This window comes from Candida oxycetoniae (assembly GCF_023343755.2).
Source record: "Candida oxycetoniae strain CBS 10844 chromosome Unknown scaffold60, whole genome shotgun sequence".
NCBI lineage: Eukaryota > Fungi > Ascomycota > Pichiomycetes > Serinales > Debaryomycetaceae > Lodderomyces > Lodderomyces oxycetoniae.
Window position 1 is genome coordinate 42,875 of NW_026055379.1, and position 24,145 is coordinate 67,019.

A 24,145-nucleotide genomic window follows, 5' to 3' on the forward strand; every position below is an offset into this window, starting at 1 on the left:
AAAAAGATACACATACACATATTCATGCCCATACCCATACGCAATGGCAGCTAGTGCGCTCCACTATCTCGCTTCGCTCGATAGTGGAGCTCGATAGTGCTTGTCTCTCCTTAATTTAATCTCGAATTATATTCTTTTCATTTTTTATTTCTTTGTGACATATTTTTTTTCTCTTCGTCAGTAAGGGAATCAATCATTGGAATCACAGTATAAGTTTCAAACTTATTACTCTGATTTGTTTCAAACGCTTCGAATTTGAGAGAGTTTAGTGGGTCTTAAGAGGGACGGTGAGAGGTTGTTAATTTTATTAAGTTGGTTGCACCCAAAGGATATTAGCGAGATGTCGTTTTGGCCGTTTAATAATGCATTGAATAGCAATAATGCATTGCTGAAATTTCTAGAGTCCATTAATGAGGTTTCGTTGGTGACGGTAGAGGATATGATGAAGGATCCTACATTAATGCAGGAAATATTTAATGAGCTACTGAGTATCAAAGGTCATTTCAATAAGAATGGGGGGCCCGTTCACTTTCTGCCGACGAGTGGTGCTCCTGAGCATATGAATTCCAATTCCAATTCCAATGCGAATGCGAATCCAAATGCAAATTCGGATTCGGTATCATTTACATCTTCAAACGATAATGTCGGGGGAGCAACAAATTTCAAGGACTCAAGAGGGGTCAGGCTAGTTGAGTTGATGATACAGCCCCACATCTTGTCGGGGCTCATTGGTATCTTGGAACAAAGTGTTGATTTCTTTTTTGAGCAACGGCTTAAAGAGGAAGATAAGGTGCGAAAAACTATTGAGGAATATAACCCCGTTACAGATATCCAGGAATGTGAAGAAATTGCCGATATAAAGTCGGAAGAAGAAGCCCTGGAAGAGAAATTTCGTAGGTGCGTGCAGATTGCTGCAGACATACTTTCCATTGATATGTGGGTGATACTGAATAGGATTATCGAAACACCGGGGATAATGAATAAACTATGGATGATTTTGAAATTGCCGCACTTGCAAGAAAATTCTCCAACTGTATCGTATATGGTGCGCATATTGGATCAGCTATTGGATGCCAATAGTATAGAGTTGCTCAATTATGTTAGGCGGCAAGAAGATTTGGTTGATACATTTTTGGCCAAAATTGAAGTGCCTGCAATTATGGATTTTTTCTTTAGGATTATACAAACTGATAAACCAGATTCTCCAACGGGGATTTTGGAAACAATAGGTCTGCAGAATGTCATCAAGAAATTGATCGATATTCTAAAGCCATTGCCTGACCAATTTGATCAAACGCCATATATCCCCGATCACCAACAATATTTCAAGCAAAGCTCAGCTACTGATTTTTTGAAGGCATTAGTAACAATCTCATCAAATGCGGCTTTAGCAGTAGTCATGGAAACGAACATTGGCCCTAATCAGTTGACAAGAGAACTAGTTTCTCCAGAAATAGTCAACACAATAATTAATGATATTATGTTGAAAAAAGTGAAGGGAAAAGATGGCAGGATCCAGACAAACAAACACGGTATCAACAATTGTGTTAGTATTGTGATAGATCTTATTAGAAAGAATAATTCCGATTATGATTTGAATTGCGGATCTTATAGCTCCATGCTACAAAATGGAGATGGAAGTACCGGAGAAATCAACTCCTATGTACTGTTTCAATGGCTCAAAGATTTTGAACAGAACCCTCCAAGTTCCAGAGACCCAATCTATTTGGGAGACATGTTGCAAATTTTCTCGGACAATCTTGACAATTTTCTAGAATTATTGGAAATTGAACCTATTGCGCCACCTGAAGTTACCTCGGAAATACTAGGATTCACGAGGTTCAAAATATCCGAGTTAGTTGCGGAACTCCTCCACTGTTCCAATATGATCTTGCTCAATTCCAGGAAAATTACAAAAATTATTAGCATCAGAGATCAAATTAGGTCTCAACAAAGCAAACGCTTGAGAAAAGCTTTAAACGACAAAATGGCATTTCGAGACTCTCCTAACGTGCATGACGTAACATCCGGATTGGATGACGTTTCACTTGACGACGTCCATTTCGATTCTACCAGCCCACACCAAAGTGCAGAAGATGACGAGACAACACATGAATTTTATCACTTAATCAATGCACTAGATACTATTGAGGACTCTGAAGATGAGGAGCCTTCAATCTCCCCCGAAAATCCATTTGTATGTGCTGAAAGAGATGCCACGATAAGGCTGGATCCTTGCGTGGGGGATCTTTTCAAAATAAAACTCATTGATCTGAACATTTTGCTAAATATTATTAACAATTTTGCCAACTACAAGTGGAATAATTTTTTCCACAATGTAGTCTTTGACTTGATCCAGCAAATCTTTAATGGGAAGCTTAATTCATACAATTCATTTTTGATAGTTGAACTATTCAAGAGAGATAAATGCGATCTTACTGGTTTGATTGTTGGCGCTTTTAAGAGTGAATTAGAGCCGAGACCCGGATATATGGGACACTTGATTTTGATAGGAGAAGAAATTGTAAAGTTCATCTCCTTATACAAGCCAGATTTGATATCGCCTATAATTGTTGAATCAGTTCTGAGTGAACAATGGAATTGGTTTGTTAATGACTTATTGTCAAAAACTCGAGAAGTATATAATGCCATCCTAGGTGCTGATGATTGCGATGATGGTGTCGATTATGGATACGACAGCTCTTCCGTTGGTTATTTGGATATGGATCTGCCAAAGAAGATAATATTAGGCGATACATCCAATCATGACGAATTTGTTCACGATAGGTCAAGCAGTGGTGGTAGTAACGACGGCGGCAGTGACGAGGATGGCGAAGAAGAAGAAGAAGAAGAAGAAGAGGAGGACGAAGATGAGGATGTGGATAAAGATGAAAAGGAGAAGGAGGGTAAAAACAACAACAGTAATAGCAAGAATGAAGATATAGGTGGATCCGACACGGACACTAGGAAAATGGTATTAGATAGTGATGTTACAAAACATAGAATGTTGGAAGATAACGGGGATGAAGACAAAGAAATTGATCATGATGAAAACAGTACTACCAAGAACAATTTGTCATGAAGTTTGTCAGACGATGATAACGATGAAATAACGAATTGCACAGAGTTTCAAAGCATAGTGAAATAGAGTAGATAATAGCACCTGAAATAGGAAATATAATGCTAGTATACTAAGGAATTGTAATTTTACTTTTTTTTTTTTTTTATTACTTTTTCTTTCTACACTATTTTTACTTTTTCCTACTGTAGACCACTTTACCATTTGCTAATTCCATTTTCTTTCCCTTTGGCTTCTTTTTTGACTTTTTATGCTCAGCTTCTTCCTTTATTGTTTCTTGTGGTTTATCAAATGATACTGACAAATCAATTGGTGTGAAAAACCTTCCCAATGACGCATTATAGGTTATAGCGGGCAATTTGAAAAACAATGTATCCTTAAAGCATGGGTTCAAATTGATCTCATTTTCATTTATCAAGTGCAACTCATTTCCTGTATCCACGTATACATCACCGGTGCTTTTCACTATAAAAGTTTTACCGCTAGCTTCACTGGTCAACTTTCTATCTGATCCATCCAAAGGAGGAACTTGCGAACCTCCCCAAGCCTGGGCCTTAATTTCATTCCTGATATTAGCTATTCTTTTGTAATCCTGCTTGCGATTGATCTTTAAAGCGAAATAATGAAAAGTTCCCACGAAAATGTAGATAAATATGATAGTAGTGATGAGCCCAGGACGATACTTTGAATAGTAATAGCCAGTTCCTTTCCATCTGGGGAAGCCTTTTGCATAAAAATAATCGTAACGTCGTTTTCTTGACTGATCCGACAAGATATCGGCAACTAGCGATAACCTGGAAAATTTTTCCTCAGCTTGCTTCTTGACCTTCTTTGAAACAGAAGATAGTTTGTCAGGATGCAAAACTTTGGATAGCTTCCTATATGCCTTTTTTATTTCCAGCGAAGTTGATGATGGTCCATTCGTCAATCCTAGCCAACTGTAGAAAGTGGTCTCCGGTCCCAAATCCTGCTTTATCAAATCATTCAATTTGAATATTTCATAGTCCTCGGTGGTCCATGCTGTACAGACGCCAATAAGGAGTATTATGGCAAATACCAATCTCATCTTGAGTTGTGTAACGTATATCAAAAGTAGATGCGAGGGTGGGCGGCTAGTGAAAAAAAAAAAACCGAGTGGAAAAAGAAATTAAAAATAAAATAATATAAAATGTCGTTCTGGAAAAATATGTCTGGAAAAGTCGTGCTGGAAAAGTCGTGCTGGAATTTTTCCGGGCGCCGACAAAAAAATGTGAAGGATCTCGCCAGAAGCGACAGAAGCCCGCCCTAGAACGAGATACTGGGCGAGAAGAAAACGGGCCCATCAGGCGAAGGAAAACGAAGCGCGAGATATATATAAAAATAGTAAACTAACTCTATTTGGTATACTTGAATTGGTGATTGCATACCAAATAAGTATAAGTTTTCTCTACAAGAGATGTTGCAGCATCGACTTTCGTTTGAGAAAAGGCTACTATTCTTTGTTGATGTTGTTGGAGCCACGTTATGGTTTTGTTGCTTTGCCAGGTTTTTGATTCTTTTACCATTAGTTGGTAGACGATTTCTACCGGGAGGCATTGCTGATTTCTTCCACGCTGTTTCTGTAATACCTTTGCTTGCGACACTTTTATTTAATATTGTAAATAAGAGTAGTGGTATAGTATCAAGCTTCTGGTCCTTATTCAATGGAGTTTGGATGGTTTGGATCTGTTATGGAGTCATCTTCCCATTTCCCAAAATTGCCAAACATACTACTTATTCGTTATTGATAACCGCTTGGTGCATTCAATATATGATACAATTCACATATCAAGCATTCAAGGTGAAAATGAGATGGGCTCCATTTAGTTTATGGTGGCTACAATATAACAATTTTTATTTAACTTTCCCATTGCAGGTATGTGCCGAGATGCTGATGCTATTCTTAAGTTTGGCGGTTGCCGATGAAAATGAGTATTACACGATGGCTCTCAAAACAGCGTTTGTGTGCTATATACCAGTAGCGTATTTTGCATGGCAGCACTTGAAGAATAGACGCAAGGAAAAATACTCTGCTGGCATTGCTAGAAACTCTGCTAGAAACTCTGCTAGAAACTCTGCTGGCATTGCAAGAGACTCTATTACAAGAGACTCTACTGTTATTACAAGAGACTCTACTGGCATTACAAGAGACTCTACTGGCATTACAAGAGACTCTACTGGCATTGCAAGAAGTTCATAAAGTCCCTTACAAGACTAAATACTGGAATAGTCTGGTCAAGAATATTGTATCTTAACCCATTTGTAATTAGAGACAGAGATTTTCCACTCAGTTTGATGATAGCGAACAATGCTTTTATTTTTCTCTTTATAATTTTTCAACTTTTTTTTTTCTTTATAGATCAACCCGTTAAGTTCAACGCAAATGAGTTCCAGATTGATTACGAAATACTTTACAGATGTGCTGGTGAAATTCAATCCGTTTACCCCGGCAGCGAAAAGCGCGAGGATTTTCCTTTCTAGGATGCCGTCAAATACGAGAATAAGTCTGAAATTATTAAACAGTGAAACCGACCAACCTGAGATTGTAGTCACATTTAAAGACAAACTAAAAATGACTGCGGATCCAAGTATAATGAGTATGGCCGAGTTGGGTGAATATTTTAATACACATTCAAGAAAATTGGAGATCAAGGATGCTATACAGGAATAGGTAGGTCTTGTTTGAGTAGATCTTATTCAAGTAGGTTCTATTTGAGTAGATCTTATTCAAGTAGGTTCTATTTGAGTAGATCTTATTCAAGTAGGTTCTATTTGAGTAGATCTTATTCAAGTAGGTTCTATTTGAGTAGATCTTATTCAAGTAGGTTCTATTTGAGTAGATCTTATTCAAGTAGGTTCTATTTGAGTAGATCGTATTTAAGTAGGTCTTTTTTTATGAACATGTATATATATAGAGAGAAATTAGGTAATGAATGGTTATTGAGCTTCGCAAAATTCCCGGAACCAGGTGGGAACTACTTTTTTGAATATTTTATTTGCTTCCTCTTTCTTGACAGTTTGAAAACATAGGTGTGAATCCATCAATTCCCCCTCTCTTTTGAAAGATAGCTTAAACACTTGACATTCATCGCTGTCCTCTATTTTCCTTTCACAAATCCAGCTTATGATTAACTTGTACCATTGGAAAATGTGATCCGTATTTATCGAGCATGTACGAGTCAAAAATATTGGTGAAGCACGCAATGTTTTAGCCAATTCAAAGTCGGTATACTTTTTCACTGATGTAAGTTTGAAATCCGCTGATCTGAAACCAACTACCGCATTCTTGCACGAGATGAACTTGTTTTGGCAATACGTCTTCATCAACTTGTGATGAAATTTGTTTTTGGTCTTTAGTTTATTATCAAGTAAATGAGAATGGGTTTTCAACTCTACATAGTTTGTTAGCCCCGGTGATTTAGTGATACCACAATCAATCTCTGCAGTGTATATCACCGGTATACCATTTACTTTGTGCTTCACCACTGTGAAATATTTAGATATTGTTTCTGAATCCGTCAACAACTGTTCAAACTTGAATCCGGAATATTGTAGCAATAACTCAGTATATGTGTATGTGCATTCTTCTTTTTGGAGACTGTTTTCCCAGTCATATGTGAAGAAAATCAATTCTTTCCAGTAGATAACATTGAACTGACCAAGTTGTCTGTCCAAGGGGATATTCATCAATTTCTGTAAATGCCTTCGTAGTGTAAGAAACTTCAAGTCATTTCGTGACAAAACGCCTTTATTCAAAAGATAATGAATAGATTCAAACAAATCATCAAGCAGATAGATTTGGTCTAAACTAGTGCGCTGATAATCGTCAAACCCTTCAGATAAACTCGTGCCTATTAAAGGTTGTCTTTTTTCAGCTTTTTGGCCTTTATTCTTTGTGTATCCTGATTTTGTTGAACCAATTGGAATATTAATTATACCTAATCCTGTAGTGTCATTGTAGTGAAGTTGTCCTCCCGATTGTGTAAAGTAACCAATCTCAGTGGGATTTTGAGTGAAGATTTTCCGAGAGCCAAGAACTTCCGCTAACAAAGGCTCTTCGTCATCAAAGTTTTGATTATTTACAATACTTTCAAACACTGAAAGTTTTATTTTATCAAACATTCATTTACGTTATGACTTTGATCCGTTCAATGAGCTATTATTAAAAATTGAAAAGTTGGAAAAAATCGCTACCGCATAGTACTACCCACCAGCAAGCTCTTCACTTTGATGATAAACCTTTGATTACAGCACAGGGGTGTTTTATTTGTCCTTGATAGAACCAAGAGCAATCAAAAAAAGTAGTGAACATATACAGTTAAAACCAATCCTTTTTCAAAATACACCTTCTTTGTCAGTTTGATTCAATCTAGATATAAGATATATATTCTAAAAACTAAATTACCTTCCTTACAAACTATTAAACGGCTCTTGCTATTGAGGGGCTCTTACTTTCTTTAAGCGGCTTTTACTTTTCTGCTTTAAGCGGCCTTTTTCTCATCACGTTGACCATAAGCTTTGGTAGCGTACTGACCATCGATACAAATGACATCTTGAGGTCTGTAGTTATAAGTCTTGTCAAAATATTGAGTCAATATGCTCTTTACACCAGCAGCGTATCTTGCTTGGGCATCCAATGAAGTACCGGAAACATGGATAGTCATAGCATTACCGTAGTCTTCACCGTATGGGTTGTGCATTGATCTCCATTTGTGTTCTTTTGGAGCTGGTTGCACGTTCCAAACATCACCACCATAACCTGCAAGATGTCCCGAAGACAATGCTTCAGTAACGGCATCGGCATCACAAATGGCACCTCTTGCTGTGTTTACGATATAGGAACCTTTCTTCATTTTTGAGATCAAGGCCTTGTCGAATAAACCTCTAGTTTCTTCATGCAATGGACAGTTAATGGTGACAATGTCGGATTGAGCAACCAAGTCTTCCAATGATTCAACTCTTTCAACAATGGTATCCACATCATTATACAATTTTGACGCTTTGTTCAATTTTTCTTCAGCAGCAGCAGGCAAAGGTTGGTAATCATAGTACAACAATTTCTTTGGATTAAAAGGAACTAATCTTTCCAAAATTCTGTAACCAATTCTACCTGCACCAACAGTAGCAATGGTTTTACCTTCAATGTCATATGCTTCTTTGGCAACAGCAGCAACATCCCAACCACCACTTTCGGCTTGAAAGTGACCAATGTTGTAGTTTCTGATCAAGACAAGCATGGTCATAACAGCGTGTTCAGCAACGGACTGAACATTTGAACCAGTAACTTCCAAAACAGAAATGTTTCTTTCATTGGCAGCATTCAAGTCAACATGGTCGGACCCAACACCGGCAGTAATTGCAATTTTTAATTTTGGAGCTTTAGCAATCCTTTCTTTGGTGAGGTAAGCTGGGAAAAAAGGAGTAGTAATAACGATTTCGGCATCTTCCAAGTTCTTGTCAAATTCTGAACCTTCTCTGTCCTTATCAGTGGTGGAAACCAATTGATAACCGTGTTCTTCAACAAATTGACGAATACCCAACTCGTTTTCAACACACCCTAACAATTTCTTTTCTTGCCTGGCGTGGTCACCACCTGAGTAAAGAACTAATAAAACTTTTGGTTTGCCCATCTTTATTTCCTATTTCTTTTAACGCTACAGAATATTCCCCTGAGATCTTGTTTTAGTCTTGGTTTTTAGAGATTACTGAGATCTTGTTTTAGTCTTGGTTTTTTAGAAATTACAAGATCTTTAGGAAAAGCTGGACTATTTGCATCGTATTTATAATTTCTCAACAAACCAACCCAACATTACTAAATGCAATGCACGTTTATTAGTCTCCCGCAACTTAACCCTATTGTCAATTACATAAGATTGATTCGAGACTCTCACAATTAACATTGTAAAAATAAATATTATATTGTGCGCTCCTAGTCAATAGAAGGGGGTGAGGGGGAGGAAAAGGGAAAGGAGGAGGGAAAGGAGAAGGGAAAAGAGGAGGGAAAAGAGGAGGGGGGAGGAAGAAAAAGAGGAGGGGGAGGAAGGAAAAGAGGAGGGGGGCTTATAGTAGTTGGCCACAGAAGAGAGTCACATCAACTCAACTCAACTCAACAAACACAAAGACAAAGGCAAGCATAAAATCTCTCGGGAAAGCCATTAGAATAGAAAAAGAACGAAATGAAAGAAAAAGAGTGATCAAAAAACATAGACGATAAATGCTAAGCGATCAAAAAACATAGACGGCAAATGCTAAGCGATCCTTAGAGCCCTTTTGTCCCTTGCGGAGAGTGGCTGTTTTATTCTAGGCCAAATGATTAAAGAGGGGAGGCAAGACGGCCTCTCACTATTTTGATAACTTCATTACATTAATCTAAATGGGTAATTTTTATCCGAGTCAATAAGGAGTTTTTTTTATGTACGTCTTGATTTTCATTTCTTTTTTCTTTTTTTTGTGGGGAGCGCAATAAAATAGAAGGTCTCTCTAAAAACTTTATTTGCAATCGATTAAAGAAAGTACTTATCGCGTAATTATATTCTTCTTAAGAAGAAAGGGTAAAAGGTAGAAAAGGAGGGAGATAGATAGAGAGAGGGAAAATTGAAAGCGAAAGGTCCAGTTGGCTGGTGGGTTGGATCGTATGCCGCGATAAAGACAATAAGAGAATGTTGTAGCATCTAGAGTTTGTAGAAACTCTCTCACTTCAATTAAATGGTATCACGTGATTATATAAAGGGGGTTATTTGGTTGCGGTGGTAATTAATGGTGGTACGATTAAAAAGAATAAGACGCGGGAGAATAACCGAGATGATTTTATAGGAATGAAACGAGGTTACCAATGATTGGTTGATTTTTATTAATATGTTACTGCTTTTTATTAATATCTTACTACTTTTTATTAATATGTTACTGCTTTTTCTTAATATGTAACTGCTTTTTATTTTTATCTCTTACTCGGGACATTATAAGAGAAATCCGCGCCAATTTAAACAAAGGGGGAAAGGGAAAGGGAAAGGGGAAAGGGAAGGGGAGAAGGGGAAGGGGAAGGGGAAAAAGTAAAAAATATAGTGATAACTTGTCTTGTTCCAATTGAAACTTGGCAGAGAAAAATTACTCTAGTTGGTTGGTTTTGGAGATAAGGTATTAAGAGGTGTATTCATTCGTTTGTTATAAATGAAGAAAAACGGTGGAAAAATGATCCCTAAAAGGAATCAGTGAGAAACAAAAATGTTTATTTTTTTTTTATTTTTTTGATTACAAGAAACCTGTATAACTACTATACATCAAAATGTAAACCAGCGTTGCTCCATAGCATAGCTCAGAGCGAGATAGTGGGTAGCTATGCCCTATCAAGCTGTACAACGTTAGTATGGTATCCTAATTTACTCAATGTTAAAGCAGTATCGCATCCATATCCCTCTATTGAATTCATTTGTAAATTTCCGTTCCAGTAATCAGCATAGACTGATGATAATGGTAGTCCCATGCCTAGTTTATGTTCATACTCTCTGTCCATTAACCGTTGTAGTGTAGAGTGTTTGTGAGTACCCCATGAGGCGGCGGATGATGATGATAATGAGGAGGAGGAGGAGGAGGAGGAGGAGGAGGTCATATGACCTACATTTTGCTTCTCTGAACTAGGCATTGTAGCAGGATTGATTCTAGAATTCAATGGCAATCCCGAAATTTTGTGGAAATTCGCCAAACTTTTTCTAGCCAATTCTGGACTCTTGCCAAATGACCAAATGAGTTTTAATTTTTCACGGTTTATACCGCCTCCTTGATCCGATATTCTAAATAATACTTCTTTTTTCAGATCCACGATAGTTACCTTGACAGGTGGTAGTGATTGCTGCACTTGTCCCTTCTTTGCATGTGTTTCAATAGTAGCCTCAAAAGAGTTTCGAATTATTTCATAAAGTATGTAATGTAGATGAGGTACCATGAATTGAAACAGGCAGTTTAAGTTACCTTCAAATTCCAAATTTGGCATTTGTTTTATCTCGGGAAATGACTGACTCATTGACTCTTTAGCCATTTCACTAACTTGATTAAAATGATCAACGGCTCTACAATTTTGAAAGATTTCTCCAAGATAATGTGGCGGCTTTTTAGCATAGGGATTTTTCTGATAATTTTCACTCAATGACAAATGCTCTTCAACAATGACTCTCCTACTAATTCTTGACCTTAGCATCGAACTCATAAATGTGTCCAACTCTCGTTGTGGTAAAGTTTCAGCAATTGACACTTCAAGTGCACCCATCATAAGATGCGACAAATTAAACAAATGATCATCCAAAAGCGTAGATAAGGTTTTACAAAATCTCTCGTTTTCTTCAATTGTATGGATCTGAGGTATTTTGCGAAAGGCATCAAACAGATGGTAGTAGCTTTCATAAACCTGGGCCAAGTGATAATTGTTGACAACTCCAAATGGTAAAGTTTGCAAATCTCGAATTCTCATTGCTAAACGAATTGGTAATTCGATACGTACAAAGTTTGCACTACTTACGATTTTTTGTTTTGTCAAAACATTCCCATAACCAGCTAGTTGTCTCAATGATATTGGATGTGGTTTTTTTTTCAAATAGTCTAGTAGAACTGTGTTTTGGTAGAAATGTTGCAGATTGAGTATATTGGAATATGTGGGGAATGGACCCAACTCCTTTAGATGTTTTGCTATTACTTCTTTTCTATTATCGGAGAGCGCATCGACGTGGATATAGGAAAAGGGGGAAATTGGAGGAGAAGTGTATTGCGAGTTAAACCTTTTCGGTATATGTCTCCAGCATGAATTATGAGCCATTTTATATAATAGAGAAGCAAAAAGAAAAAAGGGGGACTTGAGAGTTAAAAGAGAGATTGTCGATAAAGCCGTAGTTCAAAAGGGCCCGAAAAATAAAGTTCTTTACTAAGATGTCGTTCTTTCCCTCAAGTTAATAGCCTTGTCTAATTGCTGGCTAATGCTCATCTCGAAATGTGGGGGAAATGACTAGCTTTTTTTTGGGAAACACGCACGCCCTTATAAACACCAGGGAGCGAAGCGAGCTAGCGGACCATTTTGTGGTACCAACACTAACTCTACAAGGAGGACAACAGAAAAGAGGACAACAGAAAAGAGGGCAACAGAAAAGAGGGCAACAGAAAAGAGGGCAACAGAGAAGGAGGGGGGGATTGACTTTGCTCTCAAACTAGTGTGTGTATACTTTTCAACTACTCTAGTTTTAGTATGTTTCATCTTAGATAGATATGTGCTAGAAGTATGAGTAAGCTTATCTTACATTACTGAGATTTTCCAATAAGGCTTAAAAATTCCTAAACTCATATATTTCGTGCTTTTCTTTTTTAGTTTTTCCAGAAAATAACTGTCTTCCTAATCAGCCCTTTCGCTTTTGCCTTTCAACGTCTAGACAACTCTAAAGCTAACCATAGCTAAAGCTAATCATGGAGCAAATCTCAAGTTTGTCATTGGTTTCTTTTTTTTTTTTCTTTTTCCCGCTGTATAAAGATTTTAATTTTGTGTTATTGAACAACCAGCCATTTTATTTTTCACTTTGATTAGACTAAATTTTGCAATTTATATTGTTAAGGAAACTATTCTATAAAAGTATAAGACACATAAACAAGAAAGATGAGATAGGCAGACACTGACATACTAACACACAGACACTCGGACACTTACCCTTATACACATACATGGACTCACACTTGAATCCTTGACTCACTTGAGTTTGATCTTTATTCTATTTTATTTTATTTATATTTTTTTTTTGTCCTTTTGTCAATACTTTTCACATCTAAGCTTTCTTTTCACATTAAACCTTAAAGCTTTTCACATTAAACCTTAACTACTGTAACTCCTCCCCCCAATTAAGATTTGCTCATTAAAAAGCTAATCTTACTATTTTGTTTTCATTCTTACCCCTAAAGGGAATTTTTCCATATAGAAGAAAAAATGAACATTACTAGTGATGCGTATTATACACCAGAGTACCTATATCAAAAAAAACGACAGTTGGAACAAAGCTTACGTTACCAGACCGATCAGCGCTACTATGCTTCCACCCCAAGAGAGTATATGAGCGTTAGTACGAGACACACCAAGGAGATGAGAAGTGCTAGTGCTAGTGCTAGTTCTAGTGCTACACCCCTGAAAAAACCGGTAATGAAAAATATCCGGCCCAAAGTTGTACCCGCAACAACTCCATCCCCATTGAATTTGGTGCGAAATGGAGATGAGGTGGAGATCGAGTATGAATGTGATTCAGACGATCAATTACGGGAAGAGCTTACACCTGCTCAATTGACTGCTATGCAGAATAAATTTATAAAGCGTCATTGTCGCGAGCAACGACGTATATCGCGATCACGATATGACGATCATTTCCCTTATGATAGTTTTGAGAGACAAGTACAACTGCCACAACAATCTTTATCACGGAGGAAAGTGAACCAAAATAACGACTATTATTTGAAACAGAAACAAAGGTTCGATGTGGCAGATACTTCATTGAAACCTAAATTATATACACATAAAACATTCAGAGAGGTTTTTGAAGATAAGACAGAGAACAAGAGTAGGTATAATCCAATGGATATAGTATTTGACAAGAAGGAAGGTGAATATAGTAGTAGCGATGGCAGTAAGAAAAGACTTTTGAGTGGTGTCAAATTCATGAAGGACAAGTACAATGATTATGACTATTATGAGAACAGAATTCGAAAAAGTGAGAGTAATGGAGCAATGAAGAACAACTCTGTGCTGCTGCCGGTTAGTGGTGGTGACCACAAACAGAGTCCAAGTGGAGCGAAAAATACTAACATAGAGAAACAGAGTCCAAGTGGAGCGAAAAATACTATCATAGAGAAACAGAGTCCGAGTGGAGCGAAAAAGACTATCATTGATGGTGGTAATAAAGAAGGCAAAAGTAAAGGTGAAAGCATATTTGTATCTGGTGATGATGAGGAGCCGAATACCAAAATAAATCAGGCGAGACTTAAACAATTGTTAAAGAAAAAATTGAAACAAGCGAGTAAAGAACTAGGTCGAGATTTTGACTCTTATATTGATGAGGCTAAGAAGCAGAAAATTGTTGACAAAATTGTTGAAAAATTAGTTGAGGGAGAGGTCAAGGAGGAAGAGAAACCAAGCGTAAAGCCAAAGAAGGAAGAAGGGGAGACGAAGAAAAAGGAGGAAAAAAAGGCGGAGAAGGAGGAGAAGGTCGATGTTGAGGTTGAGGTTGTTGAAGAAAAAACGAATAAATGTGAACCGACTTCCTTATTAGTTCCTTGTGTCAATTATATCAAGTCATGGTTTCCAGTTGGAAAACAAGATGAGAAGGAGGTGACAATACCAATAGATAAGCCCGATGTACAATCTAAACAAGCATCATCCACTTCAAAAGAGTTAGTACCTATCAAAGCAGCTAGTCCTAAGACCGCCACAGCACCAGCACCAACTCCTCCTCCTCCTCCTCCTCTGACAACACCAGCTGCTCCTCCTGATAATGCACAGCTACTAAAGAACCCTAGAATAAAGAAATTCACTAGAGGATCAAAGTTAATATTTGCAAATTGGAATGAACCAGCAATCAAAATGTTTAATGGTAACTTGGCCGTTCCACAAAAGAACAGTAAACCATCATTACTACCACCACCAGAAAGCACATCCATTTCGCATATAGTAGAAGACACCCCAACGGAATTCATAATTGAGTTAGATTCAGAAAATGAAGAAATTGAATCCATGTCTGAAGAGCTCTACTATAACCCTACAACAAAGCAACTCGAAACACAACCACCACCATCATCATCAGCTAGTTCTCATCATACTTTAGCCATTGAAGGAGCACCTTCTTCTCAGGAACAATTATACAATTTAATAGACACACAAAAACCAATAGAAGTAATCAGTAATCTAATAACCATGCTCAAAAAATTTCAAATTATGAGAATCATTTTTTCACCAATTGATGTCTTTGGAGATTTTTTTCCCAATTTGCAAATGGTAGTTCTAATAGTGGAGCTTCTATTATTTATGTGGATTTTATTTGAATTGAGTCGATTGATCGATGCATTATGTATAATGATTAAAGCCATTTGTGCACCAATGATTGCTGTTGGAAGATTTATGAATAAGATTATGTGACTCTTGTGACATCAGAATATAGAGCTTTTATATCTTTTTTGGTTTTTTTTTTTTTAATACTATTCTTTTGTTATACTACAGATATTTAAAGACTACAATCTAATAAACAATAAAAGAGAACTGAACTGCAATTTCAAATCAACAGCATCGAAAAAGACCAAGAAAGAAGAACGAGGCACAACATGCTGGTTTTGGCGGTTTTCAGTTTCTTTTTTTTTTTTTTCTAATTCGCCACTTAAGGATCAGTAAGCGTCATATCCACCCGATTCTAAGCGACAAGTTTCTTCTCACTCTTTTCTCTTTTTCTTTTTGACACTACTTGATAAAATCAGACAACAAGGTTAAATAAAACATAACACACGGGACAAATAAGACAATGAGGCGATGATACAAATGTACTGGCAAAATAATGCTTTGGACAAAGCGAAAAATAAAATAAAAAAACAATAATTGTGCTAAGGTGAAAGTGAAGGTGCTAGCGCTAGTTCTGATGAAAGTTATTTTTTGGTGATACCTCCATTTATCTTCACACCTTTAATAGTAACACCAGTTTGCTCTATGGGGAATTTCCTAGGTCTGCCCCTTCGATCTTTTTTCTTTAATATTTGTTGGAATTCAACCTCGTTAATATCAAACAAACTCTGACCTGGTGCTGGTGCTCCTGAATTATCTTTGTTTAAGATTTTACTAGTATCACGCGGAAGTCCACCTGATGAAGCTGCTGCTGCTGCTGCTGCTGCTGCAGTGGCAGTAGTGATATTGGTTTGATTACCAGCGCCACGAGAAGAACTATGCTGACGTGCACGTGGGTGTTGCTGTTGCTGATGATGGAGTAAGTTGTCGTGATAATTAGACATATACTGATCCGGTGTACCAGTAGTAGTAGTAGTAGCAGATACGGCAACACGAGCAGCCGTACTTCCAGAAGTATCCTTTAGGATCTTATTCAACTGTTTGAAATTAGGATGTGTTGAGTCAATCATTGTATTAGTTGATGGATCAAGTATGAATTTCTTAGGGCGACCTCTTTTCTTTTTCCCATTCGCACCTAGTGATACCTCGCTTCCAGCAGCTTGTGACTGATGGTGCAAGCTTAAACCATCCGGAGAATACTGTTGTTGTTGTGCTCTAATTTGTTCCTTCTCCAAAAGAAGTCTTCTTTTTTCCTCCATCTCCTTTTTAGTTGCTCTTGGTTTTCTTGGTTTTTTACCTGGTTGTATTTGTTGAGTTGGTGGAGTTGCAGGCATGTTAGAGTTACTTGTAGTTGGAGTGACATTGGTTTGAGAAGCGCGCGGAGAAACACTTGATTGGTGTTGTTGCGCCTGCTGTTGATACTGTGATTGTTGTGCACGAAGTTGATGGTGGACTGCTGACGCGGGGACATTGGAATAGATAGATTGTGGTGTAGCAGTAGTTGGGTGTTGCTGCTGTTGAGTAGATGGATAATAGTGAGGCTGCAGCTGTTGCTGTTGTTGGTGATGGTACTGTTGTTGAGAATGTTGTTGCTGCGGCGGATGTTGTTGCTGTTGCTGGGGATGTTGTTGTTGTTGTGGAGCGAATTTTTGTAGTTGCTTTGGATCCAATTGTTGTGGGTGATCATTGTGTAATTGAGAATTAAAAATTTGTGGTGTGTTTGGATGAGAATGAGAGTGAGGTGTTGAAGATGTCGTTGGTTGATAGTAGAGGTTTTGTTGAGATGGCTGTTGCGCTGGTTGTTGAGATGGCTGTTGTTGGTGTTGTTGGTGTTGTTGAGAAATCAGGTACTGATTTGCGTGAGATCCAGTTAAACTACTCAACGACAGAATACCATACTGGGAACGTGATGGAATACTTGAATGAGTTAAAGAAGGCACAACACGCGAAGTGGAAGTAACCCCTCCTGCTACCCCACCACCGCTGCCGCTGTTACTACCGCTACTGCCGCTGCCGCTGCCACCGACACTGCCACTGTTATTGTTGCTCCCGCTGGATATGCTGTTATTACCACCTGCAGTTGCAGTTGAGCCCCCACCAGTTCTATTAAAATATGAGGATGTATTTGTAGAACTTAAATATGGCTGTTGTCTATTACTGTTTGGAGAACGCTGTTGTTGCGGTTGCGGTTGCGGTTGTTGTTGCGGTTGCGATTGCTGCTGCTGATGTTGCTGCTGCTGTTGTTGACCATTTGTAGGTGATGATGAATTGTTATTATTATTATTATTATTGTTATTATTACTAGTATTATTGCTAACATTAGCTGAGTAACTCAGATAAGGGTACATATTATTATACATTCTAGACAATTGGCTGGAAAAAGTACGCAATTGCAAACCAAGCTCGTTCAACCCTCTTGAGAAAAACAATCTATACTCTTAACAACTAAAAATTGGACGCTTCTTGCTATATAGTTTAATGAAGGGGTTTACACTAGCCTTAGTTAGTACTCTTTGAAAGATGATATTAGCAGGAGAAAAAAAAAAAAAAAAAAAAAAAAAAAAAAATAAAAAAATTCTTATAGTGACTTTTATATAACGACTTTTTCTACTAACGCGCTACCGTTTATTTACAATGTCGTTGAACAATGCAGAGTGTTTAAATTTGGTTGTTTATACTTTGTATTTGACTCGCGTTAAATATGTATGCATGGTTGCAATAACTAGAAAACGCCAATTGCCCTTTAATTGAAAAGAAACCGAGAGCCAGAACTTGAAAGGATTTTGATGACGGTAGAAGAGAGGAATCAAACATATCCCACTATCGAGCAAAGCGAGATAGTGGTACATAGTTAAATATTAATAATACACCCTATAGTCTACGTTTTTACAGCACATTACCCTATGACACAATGGTTGTTTTCTTTTTCTGAGATTCTTTTCTCTGCCAAAAAATTAAATTTTAAAATGAAAAAAACAAAACAATCGACACTATCGAGCAGAGCGACACTATCGAGCAGAGCGACACTATCGAGCAGAGCGAGATAGTGGAGCACACTGGCTGCCACCAACAGTTTGTAGCTTGTTACAACACTATCTCGCTTCGGCCCCTAGTGCCGCTAGTCAGCATCATTAGTCAATGCTGCTCCACTACCTCTCTTTGCTCGATTGTGGATCAGATCTCGCTCTGTTCGATACTGGAGCACACTGGCTGCCAGCACAAAAAAAAAGGACATAGAGTAGAAATAATTAAAGGAAGGCGTAAGTGAAAAGTTACTTCAAAATGCAACGATCCAGGAGTTGTACAGCAAGTACCCTATCATTAAGCCAGTCAGTGCTGCTCCACTATCTCGCTCTGCTCGATAGTGTCGCCGTAGACAAAAACTTGAATCTCAAAGCAATGTAATCAAAATAAAAGGGAGAAATGTTAATATCCTTCTTTTTGTTTTCTCCATTGACTTTTTTCAGTCACTATCGAGCAGAGCGAGATAGTGGAGCAGCACTGAATAGTGACACTGCTCTTTCTTTTCAATATTTTCAACAGGGAAAAAGTAAAAGTGGCTTACTATTGTCCACTTGTTTGAGAAGAAATGGTGTCACTGATTCAAATTCATATTGCGTGAGAGAGAGAGAAAGAGATTGAGAGAAGAGTAGAGGAGAGAGTAGAGTATCTCGTTTTGCTCTATTGAATATAGTAGTATAAACAATGTTAGTCTACAGAGGTAGGTTAGCCCACAAAGGTAGGTTAGTCAACAGAGGTAGGAGACTACTCACTAATTCGTTCCTCGATAGTGAGTTTAGTGAGTTTGGCTGCGAAATTTTTTTTTTTTAATTAGGCGGTTCCATTTTTACAAAAAGTACACACATACATAATATGTATTCTCCATCTTACTAATTTACATGAATGTTTATCTACTTAATCAAAGCATATGCACAGGAGTAAATATAAACTATATGCTTCCCTAATCCGGTTTATCTATTATTCTATTACACAAACACCTTCAGCTAGTGATTTTTAATTTACTAGCTGAAACTTGTGAAAGTAAAAAGTTTTCAAACTCCTCAACAAATTGTCTGGCGTCGGGTAATTTTTCATCAATCTTAATTTTAAACAGGATTTGAACATTTGATGTATCTGTTTGTAAATATTGCACTGGCGTCTTACCTGTTCCCAATATTTCATCAAAGTCAGAAACTTCAATTTTTCTGGGCTTAACGTCATTACTGTAAAATTTATACTTGATATCATAAACTTCAAATCTATTCTTTGTAACTGATGGTGAGATCAATTCTTCAAACAAGTCATACTTGTCGTAAACTGACGATTCACTAGGCGAGTTTGCGAATTGAGGGAATTTCTGTTGATAAGTGTACTTTATTGCCGATTGGATTGATTTTTCAAAAGCATGTTTGAATTTGTCTTTTGAGTGATTTTCACCCACTATTGTAGATAATTCGACTGAGAGTATATTTGTTGGTTTTGGCTTTGATGCAGTTTCTTTACCAGTAGTGGCGGCAGCGGCTGTATTGGTGGCAGCGGCGGTTGTGGCGGTTGTGGCGGTTGTGGTAGAGGAGGCTGTATTGGTGGAAGGTTTGGCAGGTACAACATTTGACAAATCTAAATGTTGCCTTGACTTCAAAAACTTGGTAATATCTTCTATACTATCTTCGTTGATTTTTCCAAGATATGCCAACACGTCACCTTTTAATATTCTACCATTTGGACCCGAAGCCTTAATGTTAACCAATGCGGTATCTTTAGAAATATCATATTCGTTTAACAATAATTCAACTGATGGAGAGAACTTTTGATTTGGATTTGGGGTTTGAAGTATATTAGATGACACAGTCACTGCCGAGTCACCATTTTGCACCTTTTGCCCACGCGGTTGCTCTTTTGGTTTCTGTTGCTCTTTTGTCTCCTTTTGCTCTTCTGGTTTCTGTTGCTCTTTTGTTTCCTTTTGCTCCTCCAACTTGGGTTTCTCCAAACTATTCAAATCATCATCAACTTCAGCGAGAAATGCAATTGGTTTACCAACTGGTATACCATTTGCACCGTCCTTTTCCAAAATTTCCCACATTTTACCGTCGTCAGCAGCTTCGACATCTATAGTAGCCTTATCAGTTTCAACTTCCAACAAAACATCGCCTGCATTGAAACTGTCGCCAGGCTTAACTTTCCAAGAAACAATGCCTCCCTCAGTCATAGTAGGCGACATTGCCGGCATCCTGAATAACGAAGCAGCATATCTAATGGACGACCGGTGGAACCAACGCAGTTGTCCTATACAGGACCTTTCCAATACTACTCTAAACATTATTTCTATACCAATACAAAAGAAAAAAAAAGGTCTTAACAAAAGCTATCTGCGGCTCCCTTTGCCCAACCCTCTCTATGATGTATATATATATATATATATATATTATTCAATGAAGAAGAAAAAATAAAATACAAAATCATTGGCAATATTTCTTTACTGGTTGGGGAAACAACTCCGATGCGATGACATTATAGTCACGTGAGATGAGACTGGACTATCAACACTATCGAGCAGAGCGAGATAGTGTTGTAACAGGCTAGTTAGTGTTGCAACAAGCCATCAAGTGCTCCACTATTTTGCTCTGTTCGATAGTGGAGCAGCACTGACTATCAACACTATCGAGCAGAGCGAGATAGTGTTGCAGTGTTGTAACAAGCTATCAAGTGCTCCACTATCAACACTATCTTGCTCTGTTCAATAGTGGAGCAGCATTGACTATCAACACTATCTCGCTCTGCTCGATAGTGTTGCAGTGTTGTAACAAGCTATCAAGTGCTCCACTATCAACACTATCTTGCTCTGTTCAATAGTGGAGCAGCATTGACTATCAACACTATCTCGCTCTGCTCGATAGTGTTGCAGTGTTGTAACAAGCTATCAAGTGCTCCACTATCAACACTATCTTGCTCTGTTCAATAGTGGAGCAGCACTGACTATCAACACTATCTCGCTCTGCTCGATAGTGTTATAGTGTTTCACACGTGATACTCCGAGGTATCGGAGAATGCAGGAAAGCAAAGAAAAAACAATAGGGCATTTTCTCATTTTCTCATTTTCTCTTTATACCAAAAAAAGATAAAGCAGATAAGTTTATATGAAAACTTCACACACATAGTTGAAAAACCTTAATTTTATTTTCAACAAACTCAAAAACCTTTCAATACATCAACATTGAAAAAGCTTACTTGACCCCCATTTTTTGTTTTAATCGATATAGAAAAAACCTCTTAAACGTAGAAACAACATTATTTTCTAATACGAAACGAGTTTGCATAAGTTACTCACAAATTACCCCTGCGTTACTGCATTGATTTTGGTGAACACCTTGGTAGTTTAACCAAAACCATCTCACTACCAACTAACTTTTACTGTTACAAACCACCAAGTAGAAAAAATAAAAAAGGCTACTAAAAAAAGAGCTAGCTAAAAAAAAAAATAGAGCTAGGCAAAAAAAAAAAAAGAAAAAAAAAAAGAAGAAAAACTAGATATCCTACTACTACCCAAAGTGAATACCGGCATCAGTTCTTTCAAGACCTTTCCACTGTACTTTTGGCATCAGTTATTTCAAGACCTTTCAACTGTACTTTTGGCGTTCAAGACCTTTCCACTGTACTTTTGGCTGTCGTTCATTAACCGTTTTTGCCAAGTTCCTTCCAGATGGTTACGCTGATATTTGAACTACTAAGAAAATGTACCATACGATGTATTATATCACGACTCAAGAAATATAGCAAATTCATAGGCCCCGGTCTAATGGTGAGTGTAGCCTTTCTAGATCCAGGTAACTATTCAACAGCAGTCTCAGCAGGAAGCGCATACAAGTACAATTTACTATTTTCCATCTTTTTATCAAATTGTCTAGCCATTTTTCTACAGACACTAGCTGCGAAACTAGGTGCAGTTACTGGATTAGACCTAGCAGCCAATTGTAAAGCACATTTTTCATATAAAGTCAATATCGTGTTATATATCATGACAGAAATAGCGATTATAGCGACTGATTTAGCTGAAGTTATTGGAACAGCAATTGCATTGAATATTTTGTTCAATATTCCTTTATTCTTGGGCGTAATTATTACAGTTATAGATGTGTTAATTGTTTTGAGTGCTTATAGACCAAAGGGACCTCTATTTTTTATCCGCATCTTTGAATCTTTTGTTTCAATCTTAGTTGCTGCTACCGTGGTTTGTTTCGGTATTCAATTGTATCAAGTTAGTCATGATAAGTCAATAAACTTTTCCATTGCAGAAGTGTTTAGAGGGTTTTTACCAAATGAAGATGTAGTGGATATGTCTGAACGAGAAGGTGGTAGTGGATTATTCTTGAGTTTGGCTATATTGGGTGCAACAGTCATGCCTCATTCATTATATTTGGGCTCTGGTTTAGTCCAGGCTAGACTTAAGGATTTCGATATTAAGCATGGGTATTTTGTACCGTGGAGTAGTGAGCTGAATAAATCGGAGATATCAATACCTAGTGAGATTACAGTAACTGATGTGGATAATATTGAAACACCATTGACTATGCCAACAATAGCGCCAAATCCTGCTTTCGAAAGTGGTAGTGGTAGTAGTGGTAGGGGTAGTGGTAGTAGTGGTAGTAGTAACAGTAACGCTAATGGTGACTGTGGGGATGATATCACTTTGAGAGCTAATGAAGAGGAAGAGGAAGAAGAAGAAGACCATTATAGACCATCAATTCACGCTATTAAAGATACCATGTCATATACTATTATTGAATTGGTTATTTCATTATTTACAGTTGCATTATTTGTTAATTCCGCAATTTTGATAGTTGCAGGTGCTACATTGAACAGTTCAAAGATGGGCTCGCCGAGGGACAATGATGACCACCATGATATCGATCATGACACAGATGACGATTCTGACGACGATTATGAAAATGCAGATTTATTCACCATTTATCATTTGTTATCCAAACACTTGTCACCTACAGCTGGGTTTGTATTTGCTTTGGCGTTGTTGTGTTCCGGTCAAAGTGCGGGTGTTGTATGCACATTAGCTGGTCAAATGGTGTCCGAAGGTTTCCTATCTTGGAGTTTGCCTCCTGTTGCAAGAAGATTGGTCACTCGTGGACTAGCCATTGTTCCATGCCTCTTTACAGTTACATTTGCGGGAAGAGAAGGTTTGGCCAAGACACTAAATGCAAGTCAAGTTGTGCTTTCAATGCTCTTGCCAATTGTTAGTGCCCCCTTGATTTGGTTTACATGCGACAAAAAAACAATGAGAGTGCCTATATTTGTTAGAGACGGCGAGGAAGATATTGATATTTTATATGATGCAGATGAGGAGGTTGAGGATATTTGTTTCAGTTCTAGTCCTGGTGGTACCAAGAGATATACAACTTCAGATTCAGCTATACGACTCCAGGATTTACGCAACTCCCATCCATGTGCTGGCTGGGAAGAGGAGGATGATGACGAGGAAGATCACCATCGCCAGCTACAAAACAAGTATGCAGATGAAAGTGGGAGATTAATGAGTGATAACAGTTTGGTATCATATAAGTACCCACAACTACATCAAAGTAGCAGTATGAAAACAAAGAAAAATTTGGTGGATAAACCTTCTGATTTGAGTGTCTCTTCAGCATCCGATGATTCACAAACTCCACTGCGTCGGAATGTTGATAATGAAAATGGTAACGATAACGGTGACAGTGATGATAATGAGAGATTTAGAATCAAGGGATATAAAGACTTCAGCAATAGTTTATTGACATCTGTCTGTGCTATTGTAATTTGGGGATTTATTACAGTATTGAACTTGTATTTAGTGGTTAATATGTCTCTAGATATTTAAATTACATTTGGCATTTAGAAAAATGTTGAGAAGTGAGAGGTGTCACAAACGGTTTTTCATACAAAGGAAAAAGAACCAGTAACCTTTGAACGGGCCCCCACCAACCCCCCACCAACCCCCACCAACC

At 37.7% G+C, this 24,145-nt stretch overlaps 10 protein-coding genes across 10 annotated transcripts; 4 read left to right on the forward strand and 6 right to left on the reverse strand. All coding sequences in view use genetic code 12, as the record gives it.

Moving 5' to 3' along the window:
• Positions 1 to 340: 340 nt before the first annotated feature.
• KGF56_001799 (uncharacterized protein) lies at positions 341 to 3,082 on the forward strand (the record flags this gene model as incomplete). The annotated part of the gene is made up of 1 exon (XM_049322959.1): positions 341 to 3,082. The coding sequence occupies one exon, from the start codon at positions 341 to 343 to the stop codon at positions 3,080 to 3,082; it is 2,742 nt and encodes a 913-aa protein (XP_049181148.1).
• Positions 3,083 to 3,251: 169 nt separating this feature from the next.
• On the reverse strand, positions 3,252 to 4,145 carry KGF56_001800 (uncharacterized protein; the record flags this gene model as incomplete). Its single annotated transcript, XM_049322961.1, has 1 exon — positions 3,252 to 4,145. One exon carries the CDS (start codon positions 4,143 to 4,145, stop codon positions 3,252 to 3,254), a length of 894 nt encoding a protein of 297 aa, XP_049181149.1.
• Positions 4,146 to 4,514: 369 nt separating this feature from the next.
• On the forward strand, positions 4,515 to 5,297 carry KGF56_001801 (uncharacterized protein; the record flags this gene model as incomplete). The annotated part of the gene is made up of 1 exon (XM_049322962.1): positions 4,515 to 5,297. The coding sequence occupies one exon, from the start codon at positions 4,515 to 4,517 to the stop codon at positions 5,295 to 5,297; it is 783 nt and encodes a 260-aa protein (XP_049181150.1).
• A 737-nt stretch (positions 5,298 to 6,034) lies between these two features.
• Positions 6,035 to 7,219, reverse strand: KGF56_001802 (uncharacterized protein; the record flags this gene model as incomplete). Its single annotated transcript, XM_049322963.1, has 1 exon — positions 6,035 to 7,219. One exon carries the CDS (start codon positions 7,217 to 7,219, stop codon positions 6,035 to 6,037), a length of 1,185 nt encoding a protein of 394 aa, XP_049181151.1.
• Positions 7,220 to 7,578: 359 nt separating this feature from the next.
• Positions 7,579 to 8,727, reverse strand: FDH1 (formate dehydrogenase (NAD+); the record flags this gene model as incomplete). Its single annotated transcript, XM_049322964.1, has 1 exon — positions 7,579 to 8,727. One exon carries the CDS (start codon positions 8,725 to 8,727, stop codon positions 7,579 to 7,581), a length of 1,149 nt encoding a protein of 382 aa, XP_049181152.1.
• Positions 8,728 to 10,430: 1,703 nt separating this feature from the next.
• Positions 10,431 to 11,900, reverse strand: KGF56_001804 (alpha-ketoacid dehydrogenase kinase family protein; the record flags this gene model as incomplete). Its single annotated transcript, XM_049322965.1, has 1 exon — positions 10,431 to 11,900. The coding sequence occupies one exon, from the start codon at positions 11,898 to 11,900 to the stop codon at positions 10,431 to 10,433; it is 1,470 nt and encodes a 489-aa protein (XP_049181153.1).
• A 1,149-nt stretch (positions 11,901 to 13,049) lies between these two features.
• On the forward strand, positions 13,050 to 15,242 carry KGF56_001805 (uncharacterized protein; the record flags this gene model as incomplete). The annotated part of the gene is made up of 1 exon (XM_049322966.1): positions 13,050 to 15,242. The coding sequence occupies one exon, from the start codon at positions 13,050 to 13,052 to the stop codon at positions 15,240 to 15,242; it is 2,193 nt and encodes a 730-aa protein (XP_049181154.1).
• A 497-nt stretch (positions 15,243 to 15,739) lies between these two features.
• On the reverse strand, positions 15,740 to 17,503 carry KGF56_001806 (uncharacterized protein; the record flags this gene model as incomplete). The annotated part of the gene is made up of 1 exon (XM_049322967.1): positions 15,740 to 17,503. One exon carries the CDS (start codon positions 17,501 to 17,503, stop codon positions 15,740 to 15,742), a length of 1,764 nt encoding a protein of 587 aa, XP_049181155.1.
• A 1,652-nt stretch (positions 17,504 to 19,155) lies between these two features.
• PDX1 (Pdx1p) lies at positions 19,156 to 20,472 on the reverse strand (the record flags this gene model as incomplete). The annotated part of the gene is made up of 1 exon (XM_049322968.1): positions 19,156 to 20,472. One exon carries the CDS (start codon positions 20,470 to 20,472, stop codon positions 19,156 to 19,158), a length of 1,317 nt encoding a protein of 438 aa, XP_049181156.1.
• Positions 20,473 to 22,167: 1,695 nt separating this feature from the next.
• KGF56_001808 (divalent metal ion transporter) lies at positions 22,168 to 24,018 on the forward strand (the record flags this gene model as incomplete). Its single annotated transcript, XM_049322969.1, has 1 exon — positions 22,168 to 24,018. One exon carries the CDS (start codon positions 22,168 to 22,170, stop codon positions 24,016 to 24,018), a length of 1,851 nt encoding a protein of 616 aa, XP_049181157.1.
• Between the last annotated feature and the right edge of the window lie 127 nt (positions 24,019 to 24,145).